Here is a 27,534-nt window from a genome sequence, read left to right as displayed (position 1 = left end):
ACATTGAAAGGCTCTCTATTGAACAAGCACTTCAGTGAACAAGCACGAAGCAGCCTCCGAGGGCTGATTATAAACAGCCTCCTCTCTCCTGATCCCTATATCGGGGAATAGGTCCTCACTGTAGTGTCCAATATAAGGGCCCACAGCACACACGAGGGTCATTATGCCGGCACTGCCCCCAACAAACACACATACACAAACTAATCATGTGTATGGTCTCGGCGATGCTGCCTCCTCTGGCAAATGTTGCTTCCAGCCAGTGGGGTGTAATGGTTGTCATATCGTCGCTCGGGCCGACCACTCGTGCTTTTTCGAACGGGGGTCGCAGGCTAGGCACCTCTGAGGGCAAATGCTTGAACATCTGGGGCTGATTTGAGCGTCGTCAGCTCATCAGTCTGAGATGGGCAGTGTAGTGGTCTGGTATCCGTCTGTGGCGGAAACTCAGCATTGTGGCTTTTTCTGGGGCACGAAGACGCCACGTGCCGCATCTTCACGCCAACGTCAAGGATCGCAGTGCTCCATTGAATAATAGCAGCCACGTACCGCCCAGTACATAAAAACAGCGTTGCCATCTGGTGAAACTCGTCACCAGATTTTGGAAATTTGGTGAAATTCTGGAGCTTCTGGTGGCCAGGACTGCAAGCTTCCACACCAGCCAACATCTGGTGAAATCTGGGGAAAATCAGTCTACCAACTTACGCCTACCATGGTTGCTCATCCCATAGAGTTTCCCAATGTACACTAGAGGGAACTCTGGCGCTAGTGTTTATGGGAGCTGCAATGCACAGCGCTTCAGCGAGCATGGGAATGATGGGTAGTACACACATTTGTCTAAACTTCGTACTTCTGGCCTGCTTTTGGCTCCTTGTGTGTTCGTGTGGCTTGAAGCTGTTTTCTCACGAAACAAAAATCAGCAAATGTTCAGTGATTGCGCTTCACCACCCTATTTTTTTCGAATTACCTTTCGGAATTGGGTCTGGAAGTTCAAAAGGGTTGAATCTTTCTTTCAAAACAAAATCGAAACACAGCAATAAACGAAGCCGCAAGTACGATTCGCCACCCGCAAGTACGAAGACTAGGCAAATGTGTGTACTACCCATCATTCCTATGGTTGCTGAACGATCGCAGCGCCAGAGTGCCCTCTAGTTAATTTTGAGAAACTCTATGGCTCATCCAACCTTTTAACACTAATAGCGCCTATGACCACCCAATTCTAAGGCATGCACAATATAGTTTATATTCTCATATGCCTATTGACTTGTATTATTTGTCTATTGACTGTACTCTTCATTTAATACCTGTGCTGCTGCGCCACCGCTAGGGCATAGTTGGAGTGCACGTAGCACGAAAGCTTCTTTCTACAACGCATGCCTAGTTAGAAGAGGCTTCAGTAGACGGCGCCAGCTGTTATAGTGAAGGAATGCAGTTACCGCGGCAAGAGCAACGCTGGTTGGGTGCGCTAGGCTGCCGACACCTTCCAGTTGTCATTGTTGTCAAGGGGCCAGCCAGCACACGTGCATTTGCTTCAGTCGGTACGATCGGTACAGCCGCTCCGCTCGTTTTGTAGCTTTATAACGACGTCTAGCCTGTATGAATTTGGTGGCCTAAGATCATGGGCAAATGGCATCGTGATTTGGTAAGTTTGTCAGTAATTATTTATTTGTGTTTCTTTATTCACAGCGTTTCCACAAATGCACCGATTCTTTGTTCTAGACTCAACCGCTTCACGCTGTCGCCATGAATGGTAAACGCAAGTCAACTTCGGACGGAGATCCGGGAGATGAGAATGCAGGCTGTGCCAAGACAGTAAAGAGAGCCCGCAAGTCCTATGAAGACAGCAGAAAGTACCTTGAATTTTGGGAAACAGAATTCCCATGGCTTACAAGTGCAATATCACAAGGTACCAACCTTCCATTCTGCAAATTGTGTCGCAGATATCTGCAACCACCTCGTGGGACTCTAACTAAACATGCTCAGGGAGGTCAGCACAAAGGGACTGTAAAGGCTGCACCGGTTTCTAGGACCCTGAATTTCCCGAAGAAGTCAAATCTGTCAGATGAAGTAAAACGTGCCGAGTTGGAGCTAGCCCTTACAACCTGCTGCCACTGCTCTACATTGGCAATTGACCATTTAGAGAAGTGATAAAAAAATGGAAAAGGGAGCTCTGTTGAACACCTGAGTCTTCACCGTACCAAGTGTACTGCTATAATCAATTCTGTATTGTCTCGTTCACTTGGAGACGAAGTCGTTGCTGACATAAAAGGCAAAAAGTTCTTCCTTATGATGAATGAGAGCACGGACGTCACAGTGGAGAAATTGCTCGCAATCTGCGCACGCTATTTTAGTGAAAAATCTGGCGAAGTGGTGACTGCATTCTTGGGTCTTTATCTAATGATCCACGCCACTGGCGAGGCACTTTTTCAGATTGTCAGGGATTGCCTTTCTGAATATGGGATTTGCCTTAGGGATTGTGTTGGCATTGCATGCGATGGTGCTGCCGTAATGGTCGGTGTACACAACAACGTCTGGTCAAGAATTAAGGAGGAGTCGCCTAATTGTATCTTGAACAAATGTGTATGCCATTCCTTGGCTATTTGCGTGCAAAAGGCATTCGGAACCCTGCCTTCTAGTCTCGGCTCTCTCCTTGCTGAAATCCCAGCGTGGTTTGCAAACAGTACACTTTGACGTCATACTTACAAGGAACTTTTTGAAAACATGAATGAACAAGATGCGGGAGCACAGAATGACCAGAAATATTGCAACATGCCTTTTTTGAAGCTATCTGCCACACGTTGGCTAGTTCGAGGGCATGTAATCAAGAGGTTTCTCCGACACTGGAACGAGCTGAAGGCTTACTTTACATTAGTTTGGAGAAGGTACTCAAGAAGTCAGGTACAAAGCTCGATTGATCTATGACATGTTGTGTGACGATGCAAACTACCTTTACTTCACCTTTTTGTCTCCAGTCGTCTCGGAATTTGAAAAAATTGATGCTTTCTTCCCATCAGTCAACATTGATCCAGATAAAATGTACAAAGAGCTCGACCTACTCCATCGAACACTGAAGTCAAGAATTTTCTACAAACAAGGGCACCGACTCTCTGTGGGAGTGACAGACTTTGGAGCTCAGTTTGTCAGTGAACTCCTCCGTTGTCAGCATCAGGAGTCTAATCTCAACAAAGCTGCCATGCAAGGGTTAAAACAGCGTTTTCAAGAGTTTCTGATGGACCTACTGAAAGAAGTGGAAAAGCGTCTTCCCTCCAATCAAGCCATTTTTCAGGGCATGAGTAGACTTCATCCTTCGCGAGTGTTGTCCCAAACGGCACGAATTCTCGTTTTACAACTTCCACTTTAACATCTGACCAAAGAAAACCTGGACATTATAGAAATGCAATACAGAGAAATCATTATGCATCTCTAAAAGGAGGAGGCCGTCTTTGAAGGCAAAATTTCTGAGAATTCCCCTGCATTCTGGGCCGGAATTTTCAAATTCGAAAATGGCATGGGCGAAAAGCCCTACAAGGAACTTGCGCTGTATGCACTGGCATGCCTTTCGTGCCCCGTGTCCAATGGAGTGGTGGAGCGTGTGTTCAGCCAAGTTACATGCGTGAAGACGAAGTACCGAAACAAAATGTGTCTGAAAATTTTGGATACAATTGTACGAATTCGCTCAGCGTTGTATACCAGAGAGGGGTGTTGTGTGAAGTTCAATATTACAACAGATATGCTGAGCAGATTTGGTTCAGACATCTACAATGCCACAAGTGATGATTAAGGTATAAGACCAAGTTTGAATTGCGAGTTTTTTTCATGTGTCAAATTTTTGCTTTTGGTCATGATCAATGAGCAAATTATTGCCCGTAATATTGCTGAAGAAAGTTTCTGTCTATGCAGTTCATTTCTAAATGTGTCATTGCAATAATGACAACAAAGTGCATTTGACATTTTAAAGAAAGTTGGCATTGAGTCTGGCCTCTACACTACATGTGCTTGCTGGGCAAGTGATCGGCACTGCATTGAAAAATATCCCGTCCGCGCTCATGCAGCAAAACAACCTAGAAAAAAAAAAAAAGAAATGGCGGGTTGGCGGTCAAGGAAAGGCATACTGAAGAAGGATCTAGGATGGTACCAGCTATAAATATCGAGATTTTTAGCGCTCCTGATCCTCGTGTGTAAGCGCTGTATCTGTGTCAAAATTTTTTTTGATTTTCTTAGAATCTATATGTTTGGTATTTTTCCATGAGGGAACAATCATAACTTTTTGCTAATGACATTTTTTCATTAAAGCTTCTAGTGCTTATTTCTAAAATTTTTTCCCAACACTTGACAATATACCGTAAAGGCACCTCATCATGACTTTGTGAAAAATAAAATGAGTTCTTTCTGAATGTCGACTTCCTAGTCCAGGGGCTCGACGGAACACCGTCTGGCAAGAGGCATAAACAATTTTTCGGAATAAATACACTCGCTCTAGTTGCAACGTAAAAAAAAACTTCAGCGAATGTTTGCTTATTTGAAAAACATGTTGATTTTGGGTCATTTTTATGAATTTCGCAACAATTTCAATTTCTGGTGAAATCTGGAGAAATTTTTGTGAATGTCTGGTGTCGTGCCCACTTTACATTCTGGCAACGCTGCATGAAAACAGCAGGGCACCTTCACGCTGCTGCTTATCTCCATAAAATGAGATAACAGTCTTTCTTCCGTTCTGGCGGTTTCGGCAAAAGGGTGGCTCGCCAAACGCAACACTGTGCACTTGCTGCATGTGGCTCTGACAACGGGACATGTGAACTCATTTTATGCTGTCGTCACACTTTCACTCCATGGTGCATCCAGCCGTCAATAAGCAATTGGGGCTCTGTTGTTTCTTTTCTTTGTCTTTTCTTTATGTTTTGAGCTGATATAGTCTAACCCGACCCGATTGATTGTGGATGAATGGAATTATTTTTAAATCAAACTGCTCTTGAGCACAATATTTCTTTAACGCAAGACGCCACTTACGGATCTTTACACAGCTGAACAAAAATTACTTTGTATGATTTCCGTCATCCGTCGTGAGGCACTAAATGATGGGTTCTCTCCCCTATGACTGCAAAGAACACACGAAGGCTATGCGATGGGTGAGAGCAGAAATGGCTCTAAGAGAGGGTGGCGGTCGGCTAGATTGGCTGCATCTGGCTGGAACTGATAAAATATAGGATGCGCTGGCTGTACATGTACAGGGGGGGTTGAAACATTAAAGACCACGAGAGCATGTTGCAAAATTCACTGTGACGCCATCTGACGGCAGCTTAAGAAACTCGAGAGCGTCCACTGCACACACGTCCTTTCTTGCTTGTCAGCCTGCTCGTTCGCTCACCTCAAGTTTGCAGGCACTGGAACGCCGGAGATAACGCAAAGTGCCACATATGTAGTCGCTGCAAAACCACCGAGCAACTTGCCTGATTGAAAAGATTTCTGTTTGACAAGAACCTAATTGTGATCTAGGGGGAGAGGGCAAATTTTTCGTCTGTGCTCTTTTTGTTTATCACATGTTTATTTTCTAGTAGCTTTCTGCTATAAGCAGCCGGATGCAAGTTTCTTATTTCATTGCACTTATTAACGAGCTCTTGATACTTGCTCCGAGCACTAGAAGAAATTGCAGTTTGCATGAAATTGCAGCGTGCATGAGCGTGTGCTGCAAGTGAATCTGTTGGATGATCTTATCACATATGTTGACTTAGGAAAAACTGAGGCAAAGCATGTTTTGCTCTCTGTGGAATGTCCTTGAACAACGTGTAAAGCGTGGCGTTCAGTGCATCGCCAGTACAAGCTTCATATTTTTATTACAGTACCATCGCTGGGTTTATTTGCGGCTTCTGATTAAGTGACACCTAGTGTTTATGGTGATGGGTGCGCATTTGAAGTGAGCAAACAAGCAGGCTGTGTGGTAAATGGAGGACGCGTGTAAGTAGTGCACACTATTCAGCTTCTCCGACGGCCGCCATGCTGCTTGCCGCGTGCTGCTGTGGTCTCTAATGTTTTGACCGCCACTGTACCTTGAAAGGGTAACTTCATGCTATAATAATCGAAGTGGCTAGCAGTGGTTTCTTAAACTAAAAAAAAAAGCTACGTGCTGATATGATGGTGAAGTATTTAAGCACCTACCGTATTGTTCCTTAAACATTCAATAAACTAATCCTTTTGAGCAGAATGTTGAATGTGTTGCACGCTCCTGTAATTTCGTTTTAAGCTGTTTAGTTGACCATGCATGTCATCAGTGAACTTTCGTTTATGCAAAGATGCTGATTGAATGTCGATTGTAACCAAGATTGATTGAAATAACTGTAACGAGGTCCTGCGGCACACACCTTAGCTCTCTTGTCAGGACCAAGAGGGTGCCATGAAAAAAAAAAGGCAGAGCTACAGGATAAAAAGAGCTTTTTGTTATGTCAAGGTGAGCTGAAAGCAGTGCTTTTCATAGTGTGGCTCTTCTTGAATGGCTTTGAAGTGGGGGAAGTGCGGTGTCAGTAGGCTGCAGCGTTAATTCTAGTGTTTACAGGCAGGTGAGTGTCTTAATGATAGTCTGCAAGACAATAGGAAATGAAGGGCATATTGTGGCTATGTTTTATTTTTTGAGAAAACTGTTAACTAGACATTGTAATGATGATACTCGAAATATTTAATTAAAATGGGCTAACAAGTGTAGCCTTGACACGTCCATACAAATAAAATACGAATAAACTTTTTAGCCAAAACTTTGTCTTAAATTTCTAAAGTTGAAACTTAGAAAGTAAGGACTCAGATGACATTTCGAGACTGATTCGGTCCCTTCTTTACGCTCCGAAGCTAGCAACTTTTTTGGTGGTGTCCCCCTGTTCATCGTCCTTCTTCCCGCCATTCTCGTTGCTGCGGTGCTTTTTCCACTGGTTCCGTGGACCATGCACATATAGACTCGGTAAGGTTACATCATCATCATCATCATCATCATAATCATCATCATCATCATCACCACCACCACCACCACCACCACCACCACCACCATCATCATCATCATCAGCAGCAGCAGCAGCATCATCATCATCATCATCATCATCATCATCATCATCATCATCATCATCATCATCATCATCATCAGCCTGACTACGTCCACTGCAGGACAAAGGCCTCTCCCATGTTCCGCCAGTTAACCCGGTCCTGTGCTTGGTGCTGCCAATCTATACCCGCAAACTTCTTAATCTCATCTGCCCACCTGACCTTCTGTCTCCCCCTAACCTGCTTCCCTTCTCTGCTAATCCAGTCAGTTACCCTTAATGACCAGCGGTTATCCTGTCTACGCGCTACATGCCCTGCCTATGTCCATTTCTTCTTCTTGATTTCAGCTATGATATCTTTAACCCCCGTTTGTTCCCTAATCCACTCTGCTCTCTTCTTGTCTCTTAAGGTTACACCTACCATTTTTCTTTCCATTGCTCGCTGCGGGGTCCTCAATTTAAGCTGAACCCTCTTTGTAAGTCTCCAGGTTTCTGCTCCGTAGCTAAGTACCGGCAAGATACAGCTGTTATATACCTTCCTCTTGAGGGATAGTGGCAATCTACCTGTCATAATTTAAGAGTGCTTGCCGAATGTGCTCCACCCCTCTCTTATTCTTCTAGTTACTTTAATCTCGTGGTTCGGCTCTGCGGTTATTACTTGCCCTAAGTAGACATAGTCTTTTACAACTTCAAGTGCACTATTACCTATCTCGAAGCGCTGCTCCTTGCCGAGGTTGTTGCACATTACTTTCGTTTTCTGCAGATTAATTTTAAGACCCACCTTTCTGCTCTCCTTGTCTAACTCCGTAATCATGAGTTGCAATTCGTCCCCCGAGTTACTCAGCAATGCAGTGTCATCAGCGAAGCGCAGGTTACTAAGGTATTCTCCATTGACTCTTATCCCTAACTGTTCCTATTCTAGGCTTCTGAAAACCTCCTGTAAGCACGCGGTAAATAGCATTGGGGAAATTGTGTCCCCCTGCCTTACACCCTTCTTGATTGGTATTCTGTTGCTTTCTTTATGAAGCACTATGGTAGCAGTTGATCCCCTGTAGATTTCTTCCAGAATGTTTATATATACTTCATCTACGCCTTGATTCCGTAGTGTTTGCATGACGGCTGATATTTCTACTGAATCAAACGCCTTCTCGTAATCTATGAAGGCTATGTATAGTGGTTGGTTATACTCTGAGCATTTCTCTATTACATGATTGATAGTATGAATGTGGTCAATTGTTGAGCAGCCTGTTCGAAATCCTGCTTGTTCCTTTGGTTGATTGAATTCTAATGTTTTCTTTACTCTGTTAGCAATTACTTTTGTAAATAGCTTGTATACTACAGAGAGCAAGCTGATCGGCCTGTAATTCTTCAAGTCCTTGTCATCTCCTTTCTTATGTATTAAGATGATGTTAGCGTTCTTCCAAGACTCTGGTACTCTTCCCGTCAGGAGACACCTCGTAAACAGGGTGGCTAGTTCTTCTAACACAATCTGTCCTCCATCTTTCAGTAGATCTGATGTTACCTGATCCTCACCAGCAGCTTTGCCCCTTTGCATGCTCTCCAAAGCTTTTCTGACTTCTTCTATCATTACTGGTGGGGTGTAATCTGGGTTACTGCTAGTTCTTATAGTATTAAGGTCGTGGTTGTCTCGGCTGCTGTACAGATCTCTGTAAAACTCCTCCGCTATTTTAACTATCCTATCCATATTGGTAGTGTAGGGAACTATGCGAACGACGACGAAGCAGCATGAAACGGCAAGCCACAGCGTTGGTGCACGCGCTCGACCCGAGTTTGCGTTTGTTTTTGTATTTTCGGCCTGTTGGCGTTCCTAGCTCTTCTGGCGTTCCTCGGCCTTCCAGTAGGTCTGTACTTAAATAAACTGCGTGACATCTGGTGGAGGTGTGTGGACTCCCATACAAACCTGGAACTTCGCTCCCGTACGCTTCCCCCTCTACGTGACACGAACATGGCCACCGAGACGCCTCTTCATGTGGGACCTTCGACCGTCCATGTCACTTGCGGTGCCGTGTATCCTCAACGAGACCCTCCTATCTTCACGGGCTCCACTGAGTCGGACGTCGAAGATTGGTTGGCGAGGTACGACAAAGTCGGCGCAAGTAACAAATGGGACGACCCAAGTAAGCTGGGCTACGTCACATTCTACCTTGCGGACACGGCGCAACTGTGGTTTAATAACCACGCAGCTGACATTACTACGTGGTTTGCATTCAAGACGGCTATTACGGACGTCTTTGGAAGACCTGCGGCACGCAAGCTTCAAGCCGAGCACCGTTTACGTCACCGTGCGCAGCAACCAGGTGAGACCTACACGGGCTACATTGAAGATGTGTTGCATCTATGCAACCGCATCAACTCTACCATGCCTGAGGAGAAAAAAATCCAGCACATATTGAAAGGCATTGACGACGGCGCCTTTCAGATGTTGCTCGCGAGAAATCCCCCCACAATTGCTGTCCTCGTTTCTTTCTGTGAAAGCTTCGATGAATTGCGTAGGCAGCGCGCAATTGCTCGTCAAGCCGTCACGACGCCAGACACGCTCGCAAGCTTGCACCTAGCTGCCCATCCTACCAAGCAGCAGCCGCTGCTTTCGACAATCAAGGACTTCGTCCGCGAAGAGGTAGCGCGCCAGCTGTCACTGCTGCCACCGACACATGAGCCCACGCAAGCTTTGGCACCGGACCTCCAACACGTCATTCGGACCCAAGTCGCTGAAGCCCTTCTGCCGGTGCATCAGCAACCACCAGTCACTACGCCTCTCACGTACGCCGCCGTCGCTGCTCGTCCTACGCAACAGCGTAAGCCATATGCTCAACCTGCCACGCCACCCTATGTCGTGCCTACAAGCCCAATTGCTGCGCCGTATCCCTACGCGAGATCTTCAGCTCCATTTTACCGTCGCTCAGACGCCTGGCGGACGCCGGATAATAGGCCCATCTGTTTCGCCTGTGGTATCGCTGGACACGTCGCCCGCCACTGTCGCCGAGATCCTCCTCCAGTCGACACTGTGGGCAGGCCAATGGCGTCGTCGTCTAGGACGCCATCAAGGTACACCACTGACGGTCCTCGACCCTACGCAAACCATCGGTCACCATCGCCCCGACGACGCTCCCTGTCACCTATGCGTCGCCGACCTGCTACGGAAGAGGGAAACTGAACGCTGCAGCTCCGGAGGCAACAGCTGCAAACAATTCGAACTGCTTAAGGCCTCCATCTTTCTCGCCGCAAAACGTTATTGACGTCAATGTTGAGGGGGCCGCCGCACAAGCGCTAATCGACACAAGGGCCGCCGTTTCCATAATCTGTGAGACCTTATGCCGCAAGTTGAAAAAGGTGACGACGCCCCTTTCGGGCCTGATGCTCCACACGGCCAACTCGCAGTGCATAGAACCTACAGCTGTGTGCACTGCACGTGTCATTATCCAAGGGGAACTTTATGCCATTGAATTTTTTGTGTTGGCATCATGTTCCCACGAAGTCATTCTTGGATGGGACTTTCTTTCGCGTCATCGGGCCATCATAGATTGCTCACGTGCAGAAGTTGCCCTTACACCGCTGCCAATCTCTTGCTTGGTGGATTCTCTTCCTGAACCTTACAAACTTGTCGTTGTTGCAGACACGGAAATAGCACCGAGAACATCCACCCTTGTAGCCCTGACCTGTACGGCCGCTCCTGCCGGAACTGTTTTGTTCACCCCGTCTGACGTATTTACCCGCCGCCGTAGCCTACACCTGCCCTTTGCCGTACTCACCATGGAATCCGGTGCTACCGCCATGCTCGTCGCGAACTCGCTATCGTCGCCAGTTACCTTACTTCGCGGAGAATGTTTGGGTAACATACAAGACGTTCACCTCTTGCGCCCTCTAGAGTTCGCCGAACATGCACCTCACCCCAAGCTCAATGCTATGACGCCACCTGTGGCCACACTGCCCGCGCCAGACTCATTCCAGCCCTCTGTTGCCGCTGAGCTATCGGCGACACAAAGAAGGGAACTCTTGTCCCTTCTTCGAGAGTTCCGTTCTGCCTTCGATTGCGCTGAACCATCTTTGGGTCGCACAGCGAACATCACGCACCACATTGACACCGGTACTCATGCTCCCTTACGCCAACGACCATATCGAGTTTCAGCGGAAGAGCGCCGTATTATCAACGAACAAGTCGACGATATGCTCAAGCGTGGTGTCATCCAGCCATCGCAGAGCCCTTGGTCGTCCCCTGTTGTACTTGTGCGCAAAAAGGATGGGTCTATCCGATTCTGTGTCGACTACCGCCGGCTCAATAAGATAACTCGGAAGGATGTGTACCCGTTGCCACGCATTGACGACGCTCTCGATTGCTTGCAAGGGGCAGAATATTTCTCCTCTTTAGATTTACGCTCAGGATATTGGCAAGTTCCAATGGCTGATCCTGACCAATCGAAGACTGCATTTGTAACACCTGATGGGCTGTATGAGTTTAACGTCATGCCGTTTGGACTCTGCAACGCCCCAGCTACCTTTGAACGGATGATGGACACCATTCTTCGCGGCTACAAGTGGAAGACGTGCCTTTGCTACCTAGACGACATCGTCGTTTTTTCTCGGGACTTTTCAACTCACCTTGTTCGTCTTCGTGCTATTCTCACGTGTCTCACCTCTGCTGGCCTTCAACTTAACATCAAGAAGTGCCATTTTGCCGTACGTCAGCTCACTATACTGGGTCACGTCGTCTGCAAAGAGGGTGTTCTCCCGGATCCGGCGAAACTCCGCGCCGTGGCCGACTATCCGAAGCCCAATTCCATCAAGACGCTTCGAAGTTTTATCGGCCTGTGCTCATACTTTCGTCGATTTGCGCGCAACTTCTCTTCTATCATCGCGCCTCTTACCAACCTGTTGACAACTTCCAAAGGCATTTCTGCTTGGTCAAAAGAGTGCGACGAATCCTTCACCGCGCTTCGGCGCGGCGGTTATTACTATCACCTCCAATACTACGTCATTTTGACCCTGATGCGCCTACGGAGGTCCACACCGACGCCAGTGGTGTCGGTCTTGGTGCTGTATTGGCTCAACGAAAACCAGAGTACCAAGAATACGTTGTCGCTTACGCGAGTCGAACCCTCAAGAAAGCCGAGTGTAATTATTCCGTCACGGAAAAAGAGTGCCTCGCAATTGTCTGGGCATTGACGAAGTTATGCCCATACCTTTATGGCCGCCCTTTCGAAGTCGTCACGGACCACCACGCTCTATGCTGGCTATCATCGCTCAAAGACCCGTCGGGGCGCGCGGGTCGTTGGGCGCTTCGCCTACAGGAATACGACATTCGTGTTGTATACCGATCCGGCCGCAAGCACTCCGACGCTGATGCACTATCCCGCTCGCCGCTACCGGCTGACCCAACCCCCTCGTCACCTTCTTCAGCTGTCATAACACCAATTGACTTCACAGACATGGCATCGGAACAACGCAAAGAGGTGTGGATTTCCCAACTCCTCGCCTTTCTGACTGATCCGTTAGCTAATTTGGTCTCAAGAACTATCCGCCCTCAGGCCACACATTTCGCTATTCGAGACGACCTACTCTATCGGCGGAATTACACGTCTGAAGGTCGGAAGTGGCTGTTAGTGATACCCAACCACATGCGCTCGGAAATCTGTACTGCTTTCCACAACGACCCGCAAAGCGCTCACGCTGGCGCTCTCAAAACGTACGACCGTTTACGTCAGCGGTACTACTGGCGCGGCATGTACACATTTGTCCGCAAGTACGTACGTGCTTGTACTGCATGCCAGCGACGTAAAGTCCCACCTCAACACCCTGCCGGTACACTTCAGCCTCTGCCTTGTCCAGCGCGTCCGTTTGACCGCGTTGGTATCGACTTATACGGACCACTTCCCACGTCGTCTTCTGGAAATAGGTGGATAATTGTCGGCGTGGACCACCTCACGCATTACGCGGAGACGGCAGCACTACCCGCAGCCTCCGCGAGGGAAGTTGCGTTTTTCATACTGCGCAACTTTGTTCTTCGCCACGGTGCTCCCCGCGAACTTTTGAGCGACCTGGGGCGTGTTTTCTTGTCTGACGCCATTCAAGCCTTGCTCGCTCAGTGCAACATGGTTCATCGCATGACGACAGCATATCACTCGCAGACGAATGGCCTCACAGAACGATTTAATCGCACTCTCGGTGATATGTTGATGATGTACACAGCTTCAGACCAGACCAATTGGGACACTGTCCTTCCATTCGTCACGTATGCGTATAACACCGCTACGCACGCGACAACAGGGTTCTCCCCTTTCTTTCTGTTGTACGGACGCGAACCATCGTGCACGCTGGACACTATCCTCCCATACACGCCCGACTCCTCTGAGTACACTGCAATTTCTGATGTTGCCAGGTACGCAGAAGATTGCAGACGATTAGCCCGTTCACTGACAACCGAGGACCAAGGCCACCAGAAGCTACGGCATGACACCGACCGACATCTCTCTACTTTCACGACTGGTGCTCTCGTTTGGCTCTGGATTCCACCGAGCACTCCTGGCCTTTCGTCGAAATTACTGGCACGATACCACGGGCCCTACCGCATTCTCGCCCGTACGTCACCAGTCAATTATGAGATTGAGCCTTTGACACAGTCTCATGACTTACGCCGTCGTGGCCGAGAAATTGTGCATGTGAGTCGCCTGAAGCCGTATTACGACCCCGCTATAGTGACTACGCCTTAAGTCGCCAGGTTGGGTACGCTATTCACCGGGGGCCAATGTAGGGAACTATGCGAACGACGACGAAGCAGCATGAAACGGCAAGCCACAGCGTTGGTGCACGCGCTCGACCCGAGCTTGCGTTTGTTTTTGTATTTTCGGCCTGTTGGCGTTCCTCGCTCTTCTGGCGTTCCTCGGCATTCCAGTAGATCTGTACTTAAATAAACTGCGTGACAGTAGTTATTTTGCCTTCTTTGTCCCTTAGTGCATACATCCGACTTTTGCCTATCCCAAGTTTCCTCTTCAATGCTTTGACACTTCCTCCGTTTTTCAGAGCGTGTTCAATTCTCTCCATGTTATACCTTCTTGCATCGCATACTTTACGTCTATTAATCAACTTCGAAAGCTCTGCCAGTTCTATTTTGTCTGTTGTACTTGACACTTTCATGATTTGATGCTTCTTAATTAGGTTCTTCGTTTTCTGGGAAAGCTTGCCAGTGTCCTGTCTAACTACCCTGCCTCCAACTTCCACTGCACACTCCGTAATGATACTCGTCAGATTATCATTCATTGTATCTGCGCTAAGGTTGGTTTCCTCACTAAGAGCCGAGTACCTGTTCTGCAGCGACACTCTAAATTCCTGTACTTTCCCTCTCAGTGCTAGCTGATTGATTGGCTTCTTGCGTATCAGTTTCTGTCGTTCCTTCATCAAGTCTAGGCGAATTCGAGACCGTACCATTCTATGGTCACTGCATCGTACCTTGCCAATCACTTCCACATCCTGCACGATTTCAGGGTGTGCACTCATTATAAAGTCTATTTCGTTCTTATTTTCGCCATTAGGGCTCCTCCATGTCCACTTGCGGTTTTCTCGTTTTCGGTAGAAGGTATTCAAAATCCGTAAATTATTGCGTTCTGCGAATTCTACTAGTAGCTCTCCTCTGGCGTTTCTAATACCGATGCCATAATCTCCTACCGCCTGGTCTCCAGCCTGCTTCTTCCTTACCTTTGCATTAAAGTCGCCCATCACTATAGTATACTGTGTTTTTACCTTACTCATTGCCGATTCCACGTCTTCATAGAAGCTTTCAACTGAAGCGTCATCATGGCTGGATGTAGGCGCGTAAGCCTGTACTACCTTCATCTTGGATCTTTTATTCAGTTTAATTACGATGCCTATCACCCTTTCATTAATGCTATAGTATTCCTCTATGTTGCCAGCTATGTTTCTGTGAATTAGGAACCCCACTCCCTGTTCTCTTCTGTCTGCCAAGCCCCTGTAGCGAAGGACGTGCCCATTCTGTAGCACTGTATAGGCCTCATCTGTCCTAACCTCACTGAGCCCTATTATATCCCATTTAACACCCTCTAGCTCCTCAAATAGTACAGCTAGACTTCCCTCACTAGATAAGGTTCCGGCGTTAAACGTTGCCAAGTTCAGGTTCCAATGGCGGCCTGTCCGGATCCAGAGATTCTTAGCACCCTCTGCTGCGTTGCAGATCTGACCGCCGCCGTGGTCAGTTGCTTCGCAGCTGCTGGGGACTGAGGGCCGTGAGTTATTTGACGTAAGCATGTGGGAGGTAGTAGCCAAATACTGCACCAGGGTGGCCAATCCTTCTCTGGTGAGGGAGTGCGTTCTCGGCGGTGTTTGCCGGTGAGGCCGCACCCCAGGCCTCTTAATGCAGTTCCATCAACACGCGGATTTTTTTTTTTAATCCGGTTGGGAACTGCGCCGTACCGGGATTTGAACCACGGACCTCTTGCATGCGAGGCGGATGCTCTAACCACTACGCCATCGCCGCTGCATAGCAGCAGTACTGGGGAGTTTTTATCGTCTTGCGGTCGGGCTGCGACCTTACCCCGAGAGGTCGCCGCCTTTAGTTTCCCCAGTAAGGGCTGGGCGACCTTGTTCCCCGAAGGTCAGCAAAAGTACGTCGATTCGTTGACGATGTCTGAGCAGGAGATGGAGAGCGTGACCTGTGGGCGGAATTGGGCTGGCGATTAGGAGGCGACTCGTGATAAAGAGACCACGTTGTTGAAGGTCCTCGAAAACCAGGGTCGTCATGGCGAACAATGTAGTCGTCGTTGGCACGGTGACCGTCGTACCCTGGCCGAGACGGGCGAAGCGATGTGTCGTGGTACCAGCTGAGTGGTTAATATTTCCATTTTGTGTGGCTAGCTTCCGTGTCGACGACTTGGGTGTCCTCGAAATCGATGCGATGGTCCATCTTTTCGCTGTGTTCTGCGAGAATGTTTTGTTCAGCGTTGAAGCTACGCACATTGTTTCGATGTTGCCGTACCCTTTCGGAAAAGTTTTTTGTTTCACCTATATAAGTGGCATGACAGTCTGTGCATGGAACCTCATAGACTAGCTCAAGGAATCTTTCTTTGGCAGCTGGTCTTTTGGTCGTGACAAGAGTCGCCGGATTGTCTAAGCGGGTTTGTGCGCCACCTAGATGCTTTCCTTCCTCGGAAACCTGGGCAGTTGCTCGCTGAGTCCCGGAACATATGGTACCGAGATGCAATCAGAATGTTTGGGATAGGATCCATTGTTCTGGTCACTCTTAGCAGAAGGAAGGTGGGGGCACTTTTCTGGCCATCACCATGCTGGCCTACTCGGTGAATAAAGCTCTTCATTGTTCAGGTATTCATTATTAAGGAGTTCGGTGGTGATCACTTTTTTCTTTTCTTTGCATTTAATGGGAGCTGAAGATGGCCTCTGGGCGATTCAGGTGTACCTTGACCACTGATGTTTTGTGGACAGTCAACCGGTGTCAGTCAAATGTCATTCAGTGTCAGTCAGTCAGTGAAGAACTTTATTAAATAGTCCTGAAGACTTTATAGCCACCAGGGAGTCTATGAGGGACACTCTAGCAGCCGCTACTGTAGGCGACGCCAGAGTCGATGCGGGAACGGGGTGGCGCTCCGCTAGTTCTTCGGCCCTCTGAACTGCCTTTTGTTTGTTTCTGAGACTGGGGCTCCTGAGTGCCTCCTCCCAGTCGAACTCACTGGCGAGTGGTCCTCGAGGTAACGCGGGACATTGCTAGAGCATGTGTTTGAGTGAACAGGACACTTCTGAGCAGTCTGGGCATTGTGAATCTGAGTTGTAATGGCTGAGTTTGCCCCGTGATGGGTAAGATCTCGTTTGTAGCATGCGAGAAGCTACCTCTTGCGCGCCTTCGAGCTTTGCATGTGGTAAAGGGTATTGGCTTCTGTCGTTTCGCCAGTAGGAGGTAATTTCGTGAAAGGTGAGTAAAAGATAATTAAACTGTACGTCTGGGCCCAGCTCTACACTGGCTGATTGATCGTCGCGGTGGGTCAGTTCTTGTGCTTGATCATGAGCCATTTCATTGAGGTTGCGTTGCTGTGGTGGACCTCTTTGCCCTTGTGGCCAGGAAACCAAGAGAGGTAATGCAAGCCCATGCATTTGCGTGCTTGTAAAATATGGGCTGCTTCTCGAGCGATGTTGCCGCTTTCGTAAGCCCAAATGGCAGCGCAAGGGTCTGTGAAGACATGGGTGTGTTAGGGGTCGACCATCGCTAAAGCTATAGCAACCTGCTCGGCTATGGCGCTCGTTGCTAGCCTAACCGATGCTAGCCTAACCGAGACGGCTGAGCGTAGGGCTCCGTCGCCATCTAATACCGCTAATGTGAAGGTGGAGGAATTTTTGTACTGCGCCGCATCGAGGAAGACGGTAGAGTTGTGATTCGCAAAGGTACGGTTGAGGATCGCGCGAGCGCTGTCCAGGCACCTTTGTTGTGTTGCGGGTAAACAATTCGTGGAAGTGGGTTTACCATGTATGTATATAGCGCAGACAGCTCTGGGGAGGGTTACTGTGCATTCAAGGTAGGGATGTGGGGACATGCCAGCCTCGTTTAGAAGTTCGCGGCCTGCCTTAAAGAAGGAGAGGCAAATCACTTGGTCCGTGGTCTGGGCCTCGATCAGTTCATCGATGTTCCTGTGCATGCCTAGTTGGTCGAGACGGGAAGTACTCGTGTTTTGAGATAAACCAAGGACTTGTTTAATGCTTTTGCGCTGACCCGCAGGTCGCGGTTTCAATCCCAGCTGTGGCAGCTGCATTTCCGGTGGAGGCGGAAATGTTGTAGGCGCGTGTGCTCAGATTTGGGTGCACGTTAAAGAACCCCAGGTGGTCGAAATATCCGGAGCCTTCCACTAGGGCGTCTCTCATAATCATATGGTGGTTTTGGGACGTTAAACCCCATATATCAATCAATGCTTTTGCGCATGAGCATGTTTAGTTTTATCTTTTCCACTTGCGTCCAGTTGTGGGTAGAGGCGACGTAATTGATGTGGCTCATCAGGAACGCGTGGTATATGCGCAGAAGGTTGGCCTCTCCAAGGCCTCGTCTGAATCCCGAGACTCGCTGAATCAGTTGGAGCATATTTTGCATTTTTGCTGTGATGTGTGTAATTGTTCGTGCATGGCAGCCAGTGGCCTCGAGTAGGAGGCTGAGAAGGCGTATGGAGTGCACACGGGGTATTCGGTGCCCTTCTTTGGCCTGTAGCACTATGGGTAGTTCATACAAGGGCGTTAAATTACGAGCGCCTTGGCAAGATGGCCAATATAGCAGCAACTCTGATTTCGTGGTTGGCAGTTGCAGTTCAGTGTTCTTGAGGTAGGCTTCTGTGGTTTTGAGAGCGGTTTGAAGGGCCTGTTCTAACTCCGTCAAGAAGCGTCCCGGGCCCCAGATGGTGATGTCATCTGCGTATATAATGTGGTTTATGCTGGGGATGTCGCGGAGTTTGTCAGACAGTCCCTTGATTACTATGTTAGAAAGGAGTGGAGAAATTACTGCCCTTTGTGGTGTCCCATTGGAACCTATTGTATAAGTGTTAGATGTAAGTTGCAATATTCGAATCTTGGCCCTTCGGTCTTTTAGGAAAGAACGAATGTATGCCTGGAATCTTATACCGAGACTGAAGCTGGCAATGGATTCTAGTATAAAGCGGTGGGATACGCTGTCGAATGCCTTAGCGAGGTCTAGGGTGAGGATGCCACGAAGATCTCTCGTTTTTTAGTCGAAGATCTGTTCCCTTAGTAATAGCATGACGTCTTGTGTTGATAAGTGCGAACGGGACCCGACCATGCTGAATGGAAAGAGTTCGTGATCTTTTATGTAATGCGATGCACGATTTAGGATAGCATGTTCAACTGCTTTTTTTATACATAAAGTTAGGGAGATAGGCCGTATATTGTCGAAGTTTAGTGGTTTACCTGGCTTTGAGAGAAGAATTACCTTGGCCGTGCGCCTTTGTTCAGGTACCTGGCTGGTTCTCACATGGGGTTAATATCTTTTTTGAATAGTGTGATGGCTTGGCCGTCTAAATACTGCAATTCTGGTTACCTTGTCAGGACAGGGGGCGCATCGACTGTTGAGGTGTAATCTTTCCCGAACTTCAGGCTCCGTGAAGTCGTCATCAAGTTCGGGTATTGTTTCGCATTCTATTTGTGGCTGTTCAGGTTGTGTAATCTTTCCCGAACTTCAGGCTCCGTGAAGTGGTCATCCAGTCCGGGTATTGTTTCGCATTCTATTTGTGGGTAGTCGGTGGGTTGTGCAGTCTTTAGGGGGAAGTGTCGTTTTGTGATTTCTTTAAGAAAGGATGATTTCGTTTCTCCCGTGTTTTTGTGTGAGTGTAAAAGATGTTCTATAGCATGGCTCTGGTTATCTTTTGTTTGGCAGTCGTTAAGCATGTATTTTAGGAGATTTCGTTTACCTTCAGTTCTCATGTGGCCGTCGACCGCCAAGCAGAGTTCATGCTATTGGAGTCGTGTGAGCTCGGTGCAATATTTTGTGATGCCTTGGCTTAGTACTGATATGCGTTTTCGTAAGCGTATGTTTAGTCGTCATGCTTTCCAGCGCGCGAGTATTGACGCTTTTGCCTCGAACAAATGTGCGAGGTGCGGGTCCATTCTCAAGACCTCTAGTTCTGTTTGTATGGTTGTCGTTGTTCTGGCTTTGTCTTCCTGAATTGAGGCGAGTAGTTAAGTGAATGTGTTGCATTCCTTTGTGTTGTTTTTGCGGAGGGTGCGGAAGGCATCCCAATCGGTTAGTGTGAATGTGCGTGGTGGGGATGACGCGTTGGGTAGTTCAGTATGTATGATGAAGTGATCGCTGCCCAGGTTCTCTTGCATATTGGTCCAGGTGTGGCCTGTGACGTTACAAATAAATGCCAAGTCCGGTGTAGTGTTGCATTGTATTGATGTGCAAAGTCTCGTAGGGAATCGGTGATCTGTTATGAGTTTGAGGGACAGGTTGTCTATTGCTTGCGTGAAATCAGTGCCTTTCGTTGTTGCCTGGGCGTAACCCCATGACAGGCTTGGGGCATTGAAGTCACCTGCTATAACAAGTGGAGAGTTTCGCGCGAGGGTTGTGGCTTTAGCTAAGAGCGCATGGAAGGGCTGTCTATAATCTAAAGGGGATCTGTAAACGTTAAGGATAAAAACACTTTGTTTTAGAAAATGGTTTGTTACAAGTTCAATGAGTATCGCCTCTAAGTGGCTGCGGGTGGGTAACACTTCATGAGCTATGTGAGCGAATTTCTTACTGATGAGTGTGGCTACATCTCTCTTGGTCTCCCCTCGTTGTGAGATGGGGTGGTAACCCGATAGTGTGAGCGTCTCATAAAGGGTCTCCTGTAAGTAATATTACATGAGGCTTTTTGGGTTGCACTTTGATATACTGCAGCAGTGGGGTTTTGCGGTTTGCGAAGCTAGCGCAATTCTACTGTCAAATTTTTAACGTGTTTTGGGTTGTGGAAACCATGATGATTACATTAGATTTGTTGGCCCTGGCAGCTGTGCCGTTGGATCCATAGAAAGTACTTGTCTGGGTTTGGTTTTAGTTTTTATGGTGGCTTTTTGCTCTAGTGCTTCTACCCGGTGTGGCAGGGTGTTAATAGTATTGTGGTTTTCTCGCGTCATCCGGTGTGCATAGGTTTTCGGTAGACATGGAAGCTCAAACACCCTTTCACCCTCGCTTTTTCCGTTTCACTAGTACATTGACAAAAGGAAGAACGTTCTGTTCACATTCCACGGTGAATTGAATCGCCGGCTCGATTGAATTTCAGTCTACCAGGAAACTGTCGATGTTAGGCTCCTTTATCATGCAAAAGATGTCCATCATATCTCAAAAATGTTTTTGGTGGTTCCGCGAACGTGTCCAAAGCTCGTGTTTTGATGTGCTCTATTGTCAGGTTTGCTTGCCGCTGGGGCTGAAATGGAGGCTCCCATAGCGGTTCCACTTGTTGCTTGGTAGAAATAACCTATGACAGAAAAATATGTCCCGTTGAGGCAGAACTCCATCAGACGGCACAATTCGTCTGTTCTGAGCTTCGTCCTTTCACTGCGGTTTTCATCCCTCTTGGGCAACTAAGACCATGAGGGGTACGGGCACTCTTGTGAACAGAGAAACTACATCAAATGACAAGAGGCTCTCGTCACTGCCGATCATCACCTCCAACATACGCTGAATAAAATGGGCGGCGTTTCTTACATGCGTGGTGGTCTTCCCCACTAGTGGTGACAGGGTCCTGTGTAGATGTTTCGACGGCATGCGAAGTGGTGATGTTCTATCGGGCGTAGCGGAATCTTTAGTTTGTGCATCTTTGGAAGGCCGTAGAATCCCTGCCCAGAACCATTTTTGTATATGAGGCGTAAGTAAACTGTTTCTGATCCTGGGTGGTTTTTTGGAAATGTCAGCCAATAGCTTGTTTAGCTTGGGTTGAATCCTGCGCGTGGGGTCTTTCGGGAGTTTTAAGTATTAAGGGTTGTTCGGAAGGTTTCATATCTCGTCTTCATACGATTTTCGATCAAGTGTAATGGTTGAATTGCCTTTGTCTCCTGGCAGGATGGTTATGGTTGAGTCTTTTGGAAGTTCTTGAAGTGTTGCGTGTTCAGTTTTTGTAAGGTTATTTCGTCGTTGTGCTGGCAGCTTCAAGAGGATTTGAATGACTTTGAGTCTTACGTTGTCTTTTGCTTCGCTTTTTATGTGTTGTGTGCCGTCTTCAATAGCTGTGATGACCTGTGAAAGAGGTTGCGGAGTTGTACTGAAATTGTGTCTTTTAGATAGAACACTTGCCTCGTGGTTCGATAGTTGTCTTGATGAGAGAATGATGACGCTCTTGGTGGTATTGCTGTCATTCTGGAGTTCTTTGCTGTTCTTCAGTGCCGGGAGTTTACTTTTTAAGAATGTTTGTTTGATTTAGTCTGTGGTTGCGGCAACATTTCTTGTGAACATCTACAGGGACTCTAGTGCGTCGGGCATATGATACTCTAGTTGCCTGCATAGGAATTATAAGTGCAGTTCCTTTTTTCTGATGACTAGTAGTGCAGATTGGGCAAATTATTTATTTTGTAGGGAACTATGCGAACGACGACGAAGCAGCAAGAAACGGCAAGCCACAGCGTTGGTGCACACGCGCGACCCGAGCTAGCGCTTGTTTTGTATTTTTGGCCTGTTGACGTTCCTTGCTCTTCTGGCGTTCCTCGGCCTTCCAGTAGGTCTATACGTGAATAAACTACGTGTCATTTGATTGTTATTTGATTGATTGTTATTTTAACAATCTGAGTGATTGTTATTTAAGTATGTTATGTAGTAAGTATGTTACAAGATTTGTACAGTCAGTCAGATTCAATGTAACATATGTTTTGGCAGCTATCGTTTCTCTGTTGCTTTTTTTTGTTCATGAATGACTGATGCCGCGAAAGCTTTTTTTTTAGTTTTTTTATGTACGAACTGTGTACAAGGGTGTTAGGTCCTATGTCAGGCTATATGCCTTTAGCCCCAACATCCTTTTGTTTCTTGTGTCTTGTACAAGAAAACAATAAAACAAATTTTGAAATTGAATTGAAAAATTGACATGTGGTGGTGTGTGGACTCCCGTACAAACCTGGAACTTCGCTCCCGTAAGCTTCCCCCTCTACGTGACACTAACATGGCCACCGAGACACATCTCCAGGTGGGACCTTCGACCATCCATGTCACTTGCAGCACCGTGTATCCTCAACCAGACCCTCCTATCTTCACGGACTCCACTGAGTTGGGCGTCGATGATTGGTTGGGAAGGTACGACAAAGTCGGCGCAAGTAACAAATGGGACGACCCAAGTAAGCTGGGCTACGTCACGTTCTACCTTGCGGACACGGCGCAACTGTGGTTTAATAACCACGCAGCTGACATTCCTACGTGGTCTGCATTCAAGACTGCTATTACGGACGACTTTGGACGACCTGCGGCACGCAAGCTTCAAGCCGAGCACCGTTTACGTCACCGTGCGCAGCAACCAGGCGAGACCTACACGGGGTACATTGAAGATGTGTTGCATTTATGCAAACGCGTCAACTCTATCATGCCTGAGGAAGAAAAAATCAGGCACATTTCGAAAGGCATTGACGACGGCGCCTTTCAGATGTTGCTCGCGAGAAATCCCCTCACAATTGCTGTGCTCGTTTTTCTCTGTCAGAGCTTTGATGAGTTGCGTAGGCAGCGCGCAATCGCTCGTCAAGCCCTCACGACGCCAGACACGCTCGCAAGCTTGCGCCTAGCTGCCCATCCTACCGATCAGCAGCCGCTGCTTTCGACAATCAAGGACTTCGTCCGCGAAGAGGTAGCGCGCCAGCTGTCACTGCTGCCACTGACACATGAGCCCGCGCAAGCTTTGGCACCGGACTTCCAACACGCCATCCGGACCCAAGTCGCTGAGGCCCTTCCACCGATGCATTAGCAACCACCTGTCACTACGCCTCTCACGTATGCCGCCGTCGCTGCTTGGTCTACGCAACAGCGTATGCCGTATGCTCAACCTGCCACGCCGCCCTATGTCGTGCCTACAACCCCAATTGCTGCACCATATCTCTACGCGAGATCTCCAGCTCCATTTTACCGTCGCTCAGACGCTTCGAGGACGTCGAATAATAGTCCCATCTGTTTCGCCTGTGGTATCGCTGGACACGTCGCCCGCCACTGTCGCCGAGATCTCCCTCCAGTTGACACCGTGGGCAGGCCAATTGCTTCGTCTAGAACGTCATCAAGGTACACCACTGACTGTCATCGACGCTACGCAAACTATCGGTCATCATCGCCCCGACGACACTCCCTGTCACCTATGCGTCACCGATCTGCTACGGAAGAGAGAAACTGATCGCTGCAGCTCCGGAGGCAACAGCTGCATACCATTCGAACTGTTTAAGGCCTCCATCTTTCTCATCGCAAAACGTTATGACGTCAATGTTGAGGGGACCGCCGCACAAGCGCTTATTGACACAGGAGCCGCCGTTTCCATTATCTGTGAGACCTTATGCCACAAGTCGAAAAAGGTGACGACGCCTCTTTTGGGCCTGTTGCTCCGCACGGCAAACTCGCAGTGCATAGAACCTACAGCTGTGTGCACTGCACGTGTCATTATCCAAGGGGAACTTTATGCCATTGAATTTTTTGTGTTGGCATCATGCTCCCACGAAGTCATTCTTGGATGGGACTTTCTTTCGCGTCATCGGGCCATCATAGATTGCTCACGTGCAGAAGTTGCCCTTACACCGCTGCCAATCTCTTGCTTGGTGGATTCTCTTCCTGAACCTTACAAACTTGTCGTTGTTGCAGACACGGAAATAGCACCGAGAACATCCACCCTTGTAGCCCTGACCTGTACGGCCGCTCCTGCCGGAACTGTTTTGTTCACCCCGTCTGACGTATTTACCCGCCGCCGTAGCCTACACCTGCCCTTTGCCGTACTCACCATGGAATCCGGTGCTACCGCCATGCTCGTCGCGAACTCGCTATCGTCGCCAGTCACCTTACTTCGCGGAGAATGTTTGGGTAACATACAAGACGTTCACCTCTTGCGCCCTCTAGAGTTCGCCGAACATGCACCTCACCCCAAGCTCAATGCTATGACGCCACCTGTGGCCACACTGCCCGCGCCAGACTCATTCCAGCCCTCTGTTGCCGCTGAGCTATCGCCGACACAGACGCGAACTCTTGTCCCTTCTTCGAGAGTTCCGTTCTGCCTTTGATTGCGCTCAACCATCTTTGGGTCGCACATTGAACATCGCGCACCACATTGACACCTGTACTCATGCTCCTTTACGCCAACGACCATATCGAGTTTCAGCGGAAGAGCGCCGTATTATCAACGAACAAGCCGACGATATGCTCAAGTGTGGTGTCATCGAGCCATTGCAGAGCCCTTGGTCGTACTTGTGCGCAAAAAGGATGGGTCTATCCGATTCTGTGTCAACTACCGCCGGCTCAATAAGAAAACTCAGAAGGATGTGTACCCGTTGCCACGCATCGACGATGCTCTCGATTGCTTGCAAGGAGCAGAATATTTCTCCTCTTTAGATTTGCGCTCAGGATATTAGCAAGTTCCTATGGCTGATCCTGACCGATCGAAGACTGCATTTGTAACACCTGATGGCTGTATGAGTTTAACGTCATGCCGTTTAAACTCTGCAACGCCCCAGCTACCTTCGAACGGATGATGGACACTGTCCTTCGCGGCTACAAGTGGAACACGTGCCTCTGCTACCTAGACGACATCGTCGTTTTCTCGTGACTTTTCGACTTACCTTGTTCGTCTTCGTGGTATTCTCACAAGTCTCATCTCTGCTGGCCTTCAACTTAACATCAAGAAGTGCCATTTTGCCGCACGTCTCCCCGCCGCGGTGGTCTAGTGGCTAAGGTACTCGGCTGCTGACTTGCAGGTCGCGGGATCGAATCCTGGCTGCGGCGGCTGCATTTCCAATGGAGGCGGAAATGTTGTAGACCCGTGTGCTCAGATTTGGGTGGTTTTGGGACGTTAAACCCCATATATCGATCATTTTGCCGCACGTCAGCTCACTATACTGGGTCACCTCGTCTGCTAAGGGGGTGTTCTCGTGGATCCGGCGAAACTCCGCGCCATGGCCGACTATCCAAAGCCCAATTCCATCAAGACGTTTCGAAGTTTTATTGGGCTGTGCTCATACTTTCGTTGATTTGTGCGCAACTTCTCTTCCATCATCGTGCCTCTTACCAACCAGTTGACAACTTTCAAAGGCATTTCTGCTTGGTCAAAAGAGTGCGACGAATCCTTCACCGCGCTTCGGTGGTTATTAATACCACCTCCAATACTACGTCATTTTGACCCCGATGCGCCTACGGAGGTCAACGCCGACGCCAGTGGTGTCGGTCTTGGTGCTGTATTGGCTCAACAAAAACCAGGATACCAAGAATACATGGTCGCTTACGCGTGTCGAACCCCCAAAAAAGCCAAGTGTAATTATTCCGTCATGAAGAAAGAGTGCCTCGCAATTGTCTGGGCTTTGACGAAGTTCCGCCCATACCTTTATGGCCGCCCTTTTGAAGTCGTCACGGACCACCGCGCTCTATGCTGGCTATCATCGCTCGAGGACTCGTCGGGGCGCCTTGGTCGTTGGGCGCTTCGCCTACAGGAATACGACATTCGTGTTGTATACCGATCTGGCCACAAGCAATCCGACGCTGATGCGCTATTCCACTCGCCGCTACCGGCTGACCTAACCTCCTCGTCACCTTCTTCAGCTTTCATAGCTCCTCGTCACCTTCTTCAGCTCCTCGTCACCTTCTTCACCTTCTTCAGACTTCACAGACATGGCATCGGAACAACGCAAAGATGTGTGGATTTCCCAACTCCTCGCCTTTCTGACTGATTCGTTAGCCAATTTGGTCTCAAGAACTATCCGCCGTCAAGCCAGGCATTTTGCTGTTCGAGACGACCTCCTCTATCGGGGGAATTACACGTCTGAAGGTCGGAGGTGGCTGTTAGTGATACCCAACCACATGCGCCGGGAAATCTGTACAGCTTTTCACAACGACCCGCAAAGCGCTCACGCCGGCGCTCTCAAAACGTCCAACCGTCTACGTCAGCGGTACTACTGGCGCGGCATGTACACATTTGTACGTGCTTGTACTGCATGCCAGCGCCGTAAAGCCCCACCTCAACGCCCTGCCGGTACACTTCAGCCTCTGCCTTGTCCAGCGCGTCCATTTGATCGCGTTGGTATCGACTTATACGAACCACTTCCCACGTCGTCTTCTGGAAATAGGTGGATAATTGTCGGTGTGGACCACCTCACGCGTTACGCGGAGACGGCAGCACCATCCGCAGCAACCGCGAGGGAAGTTGCGTTTTTCATCTTGCGCAACTTCGTTCTTTGCCATGGTGCTCCCCGCGAACTTTTGAGCGACTGGGGGCATGTTTTCTTGTCTGACGCCATTCAAGCCTTGCTCGCTCAGTGTAACATGGTTCATCGCATGAGGACAGCATATCACCCGCAGACGAATGGCCTCACAGAAGGATTTAATGTACTCTCGGTGATATGTTGACAATGTACACAGCTTCAGACCAGACCAATTGGGACACTGTCCTTCTATTCGTCACGTATGCGTATAACACCGCTACGCTCGCGACAACAGGGTTTTCCCTTTTCTTTCTGTGTTACGGACGCAAACCATCGTGCACGCTAGACACTATCTTCCCATACACGCCGGACTCCTCTGAGTACACTGCAATTTCTGATGTTGCCAGGTACGCAGAAGATTGGAGACGATTGGCCCGTTCACTGACAACCGAGGACCAAGGCCACCAGAAGCTACGGCATGACACCGACCGACATCTCTCTACTTTCACGACTGGTGCTCTCGTTTGGCTCTGGATTCCACCAAGCACTCCTGGCCTTTTGTCGAAATTGCTGGCACGATACCACGGGCCTTACCGCATTCTCGCCCGTACGTCTCCAGTCAATTATGAGATCGAGCCTTTGACACAGTCTCATGACTTAC

The 27,534-nt window shown here is 48.6% G+C and overlaps 2 protein-coding genes across 4 annotated transcripts in view; both read left to right on the top strand.

Annotated features, from left to right (window-relative positions):
• The window catches only part of vito (nucleolar protein viriato), a 157,428-nt gene that overhangs the window by 16,947 nt on the left and 112,947 nt on the right, over nt 1-27,534 (top strand). The gene's annotated exons all lie outside the window — the stretch shown is intronic.
• On the top strand, nt 988-11,566 carry LOC142784961 (uncharacterized). The gene is made up of 2 exons (XM_075883355.1): nt 988-1,636; nt 1,714-11,566. The coding sequence occupies exon 2, from the start codon at nt 8,980-8,982 to the stop codon at nt 10,186-10,188; it is 1,209 nt and encodes a 402-aa protein (XP_075739470.1). The 5' UTR covers nt 988-1,636; nt 1,714-8,979; the 3' UTR covers nt 10,189-11,566.

The sequence above is a fragment of the Rhipicephalus microplus genome, unplaced genomic scaffold, assembly GCF_043290135.1.
Source record: "Rhipicephalus microplus isolate Deutch F79 unplaced genomic scaffold, USDA_Rmic scaffold_16, whole genome shotgun sequence".
Classification (NCBI taxonomy): domain Eukaryota; kingdom Metazoa; phylum Arthropoda; class Arachnida; order Ixodida; family Ixodidae; genus Rhipicephalus; species Rhipicephalus microplus.
This window is presented reverse-complemented; position numbering and strand designations above follow the sequence as displayed.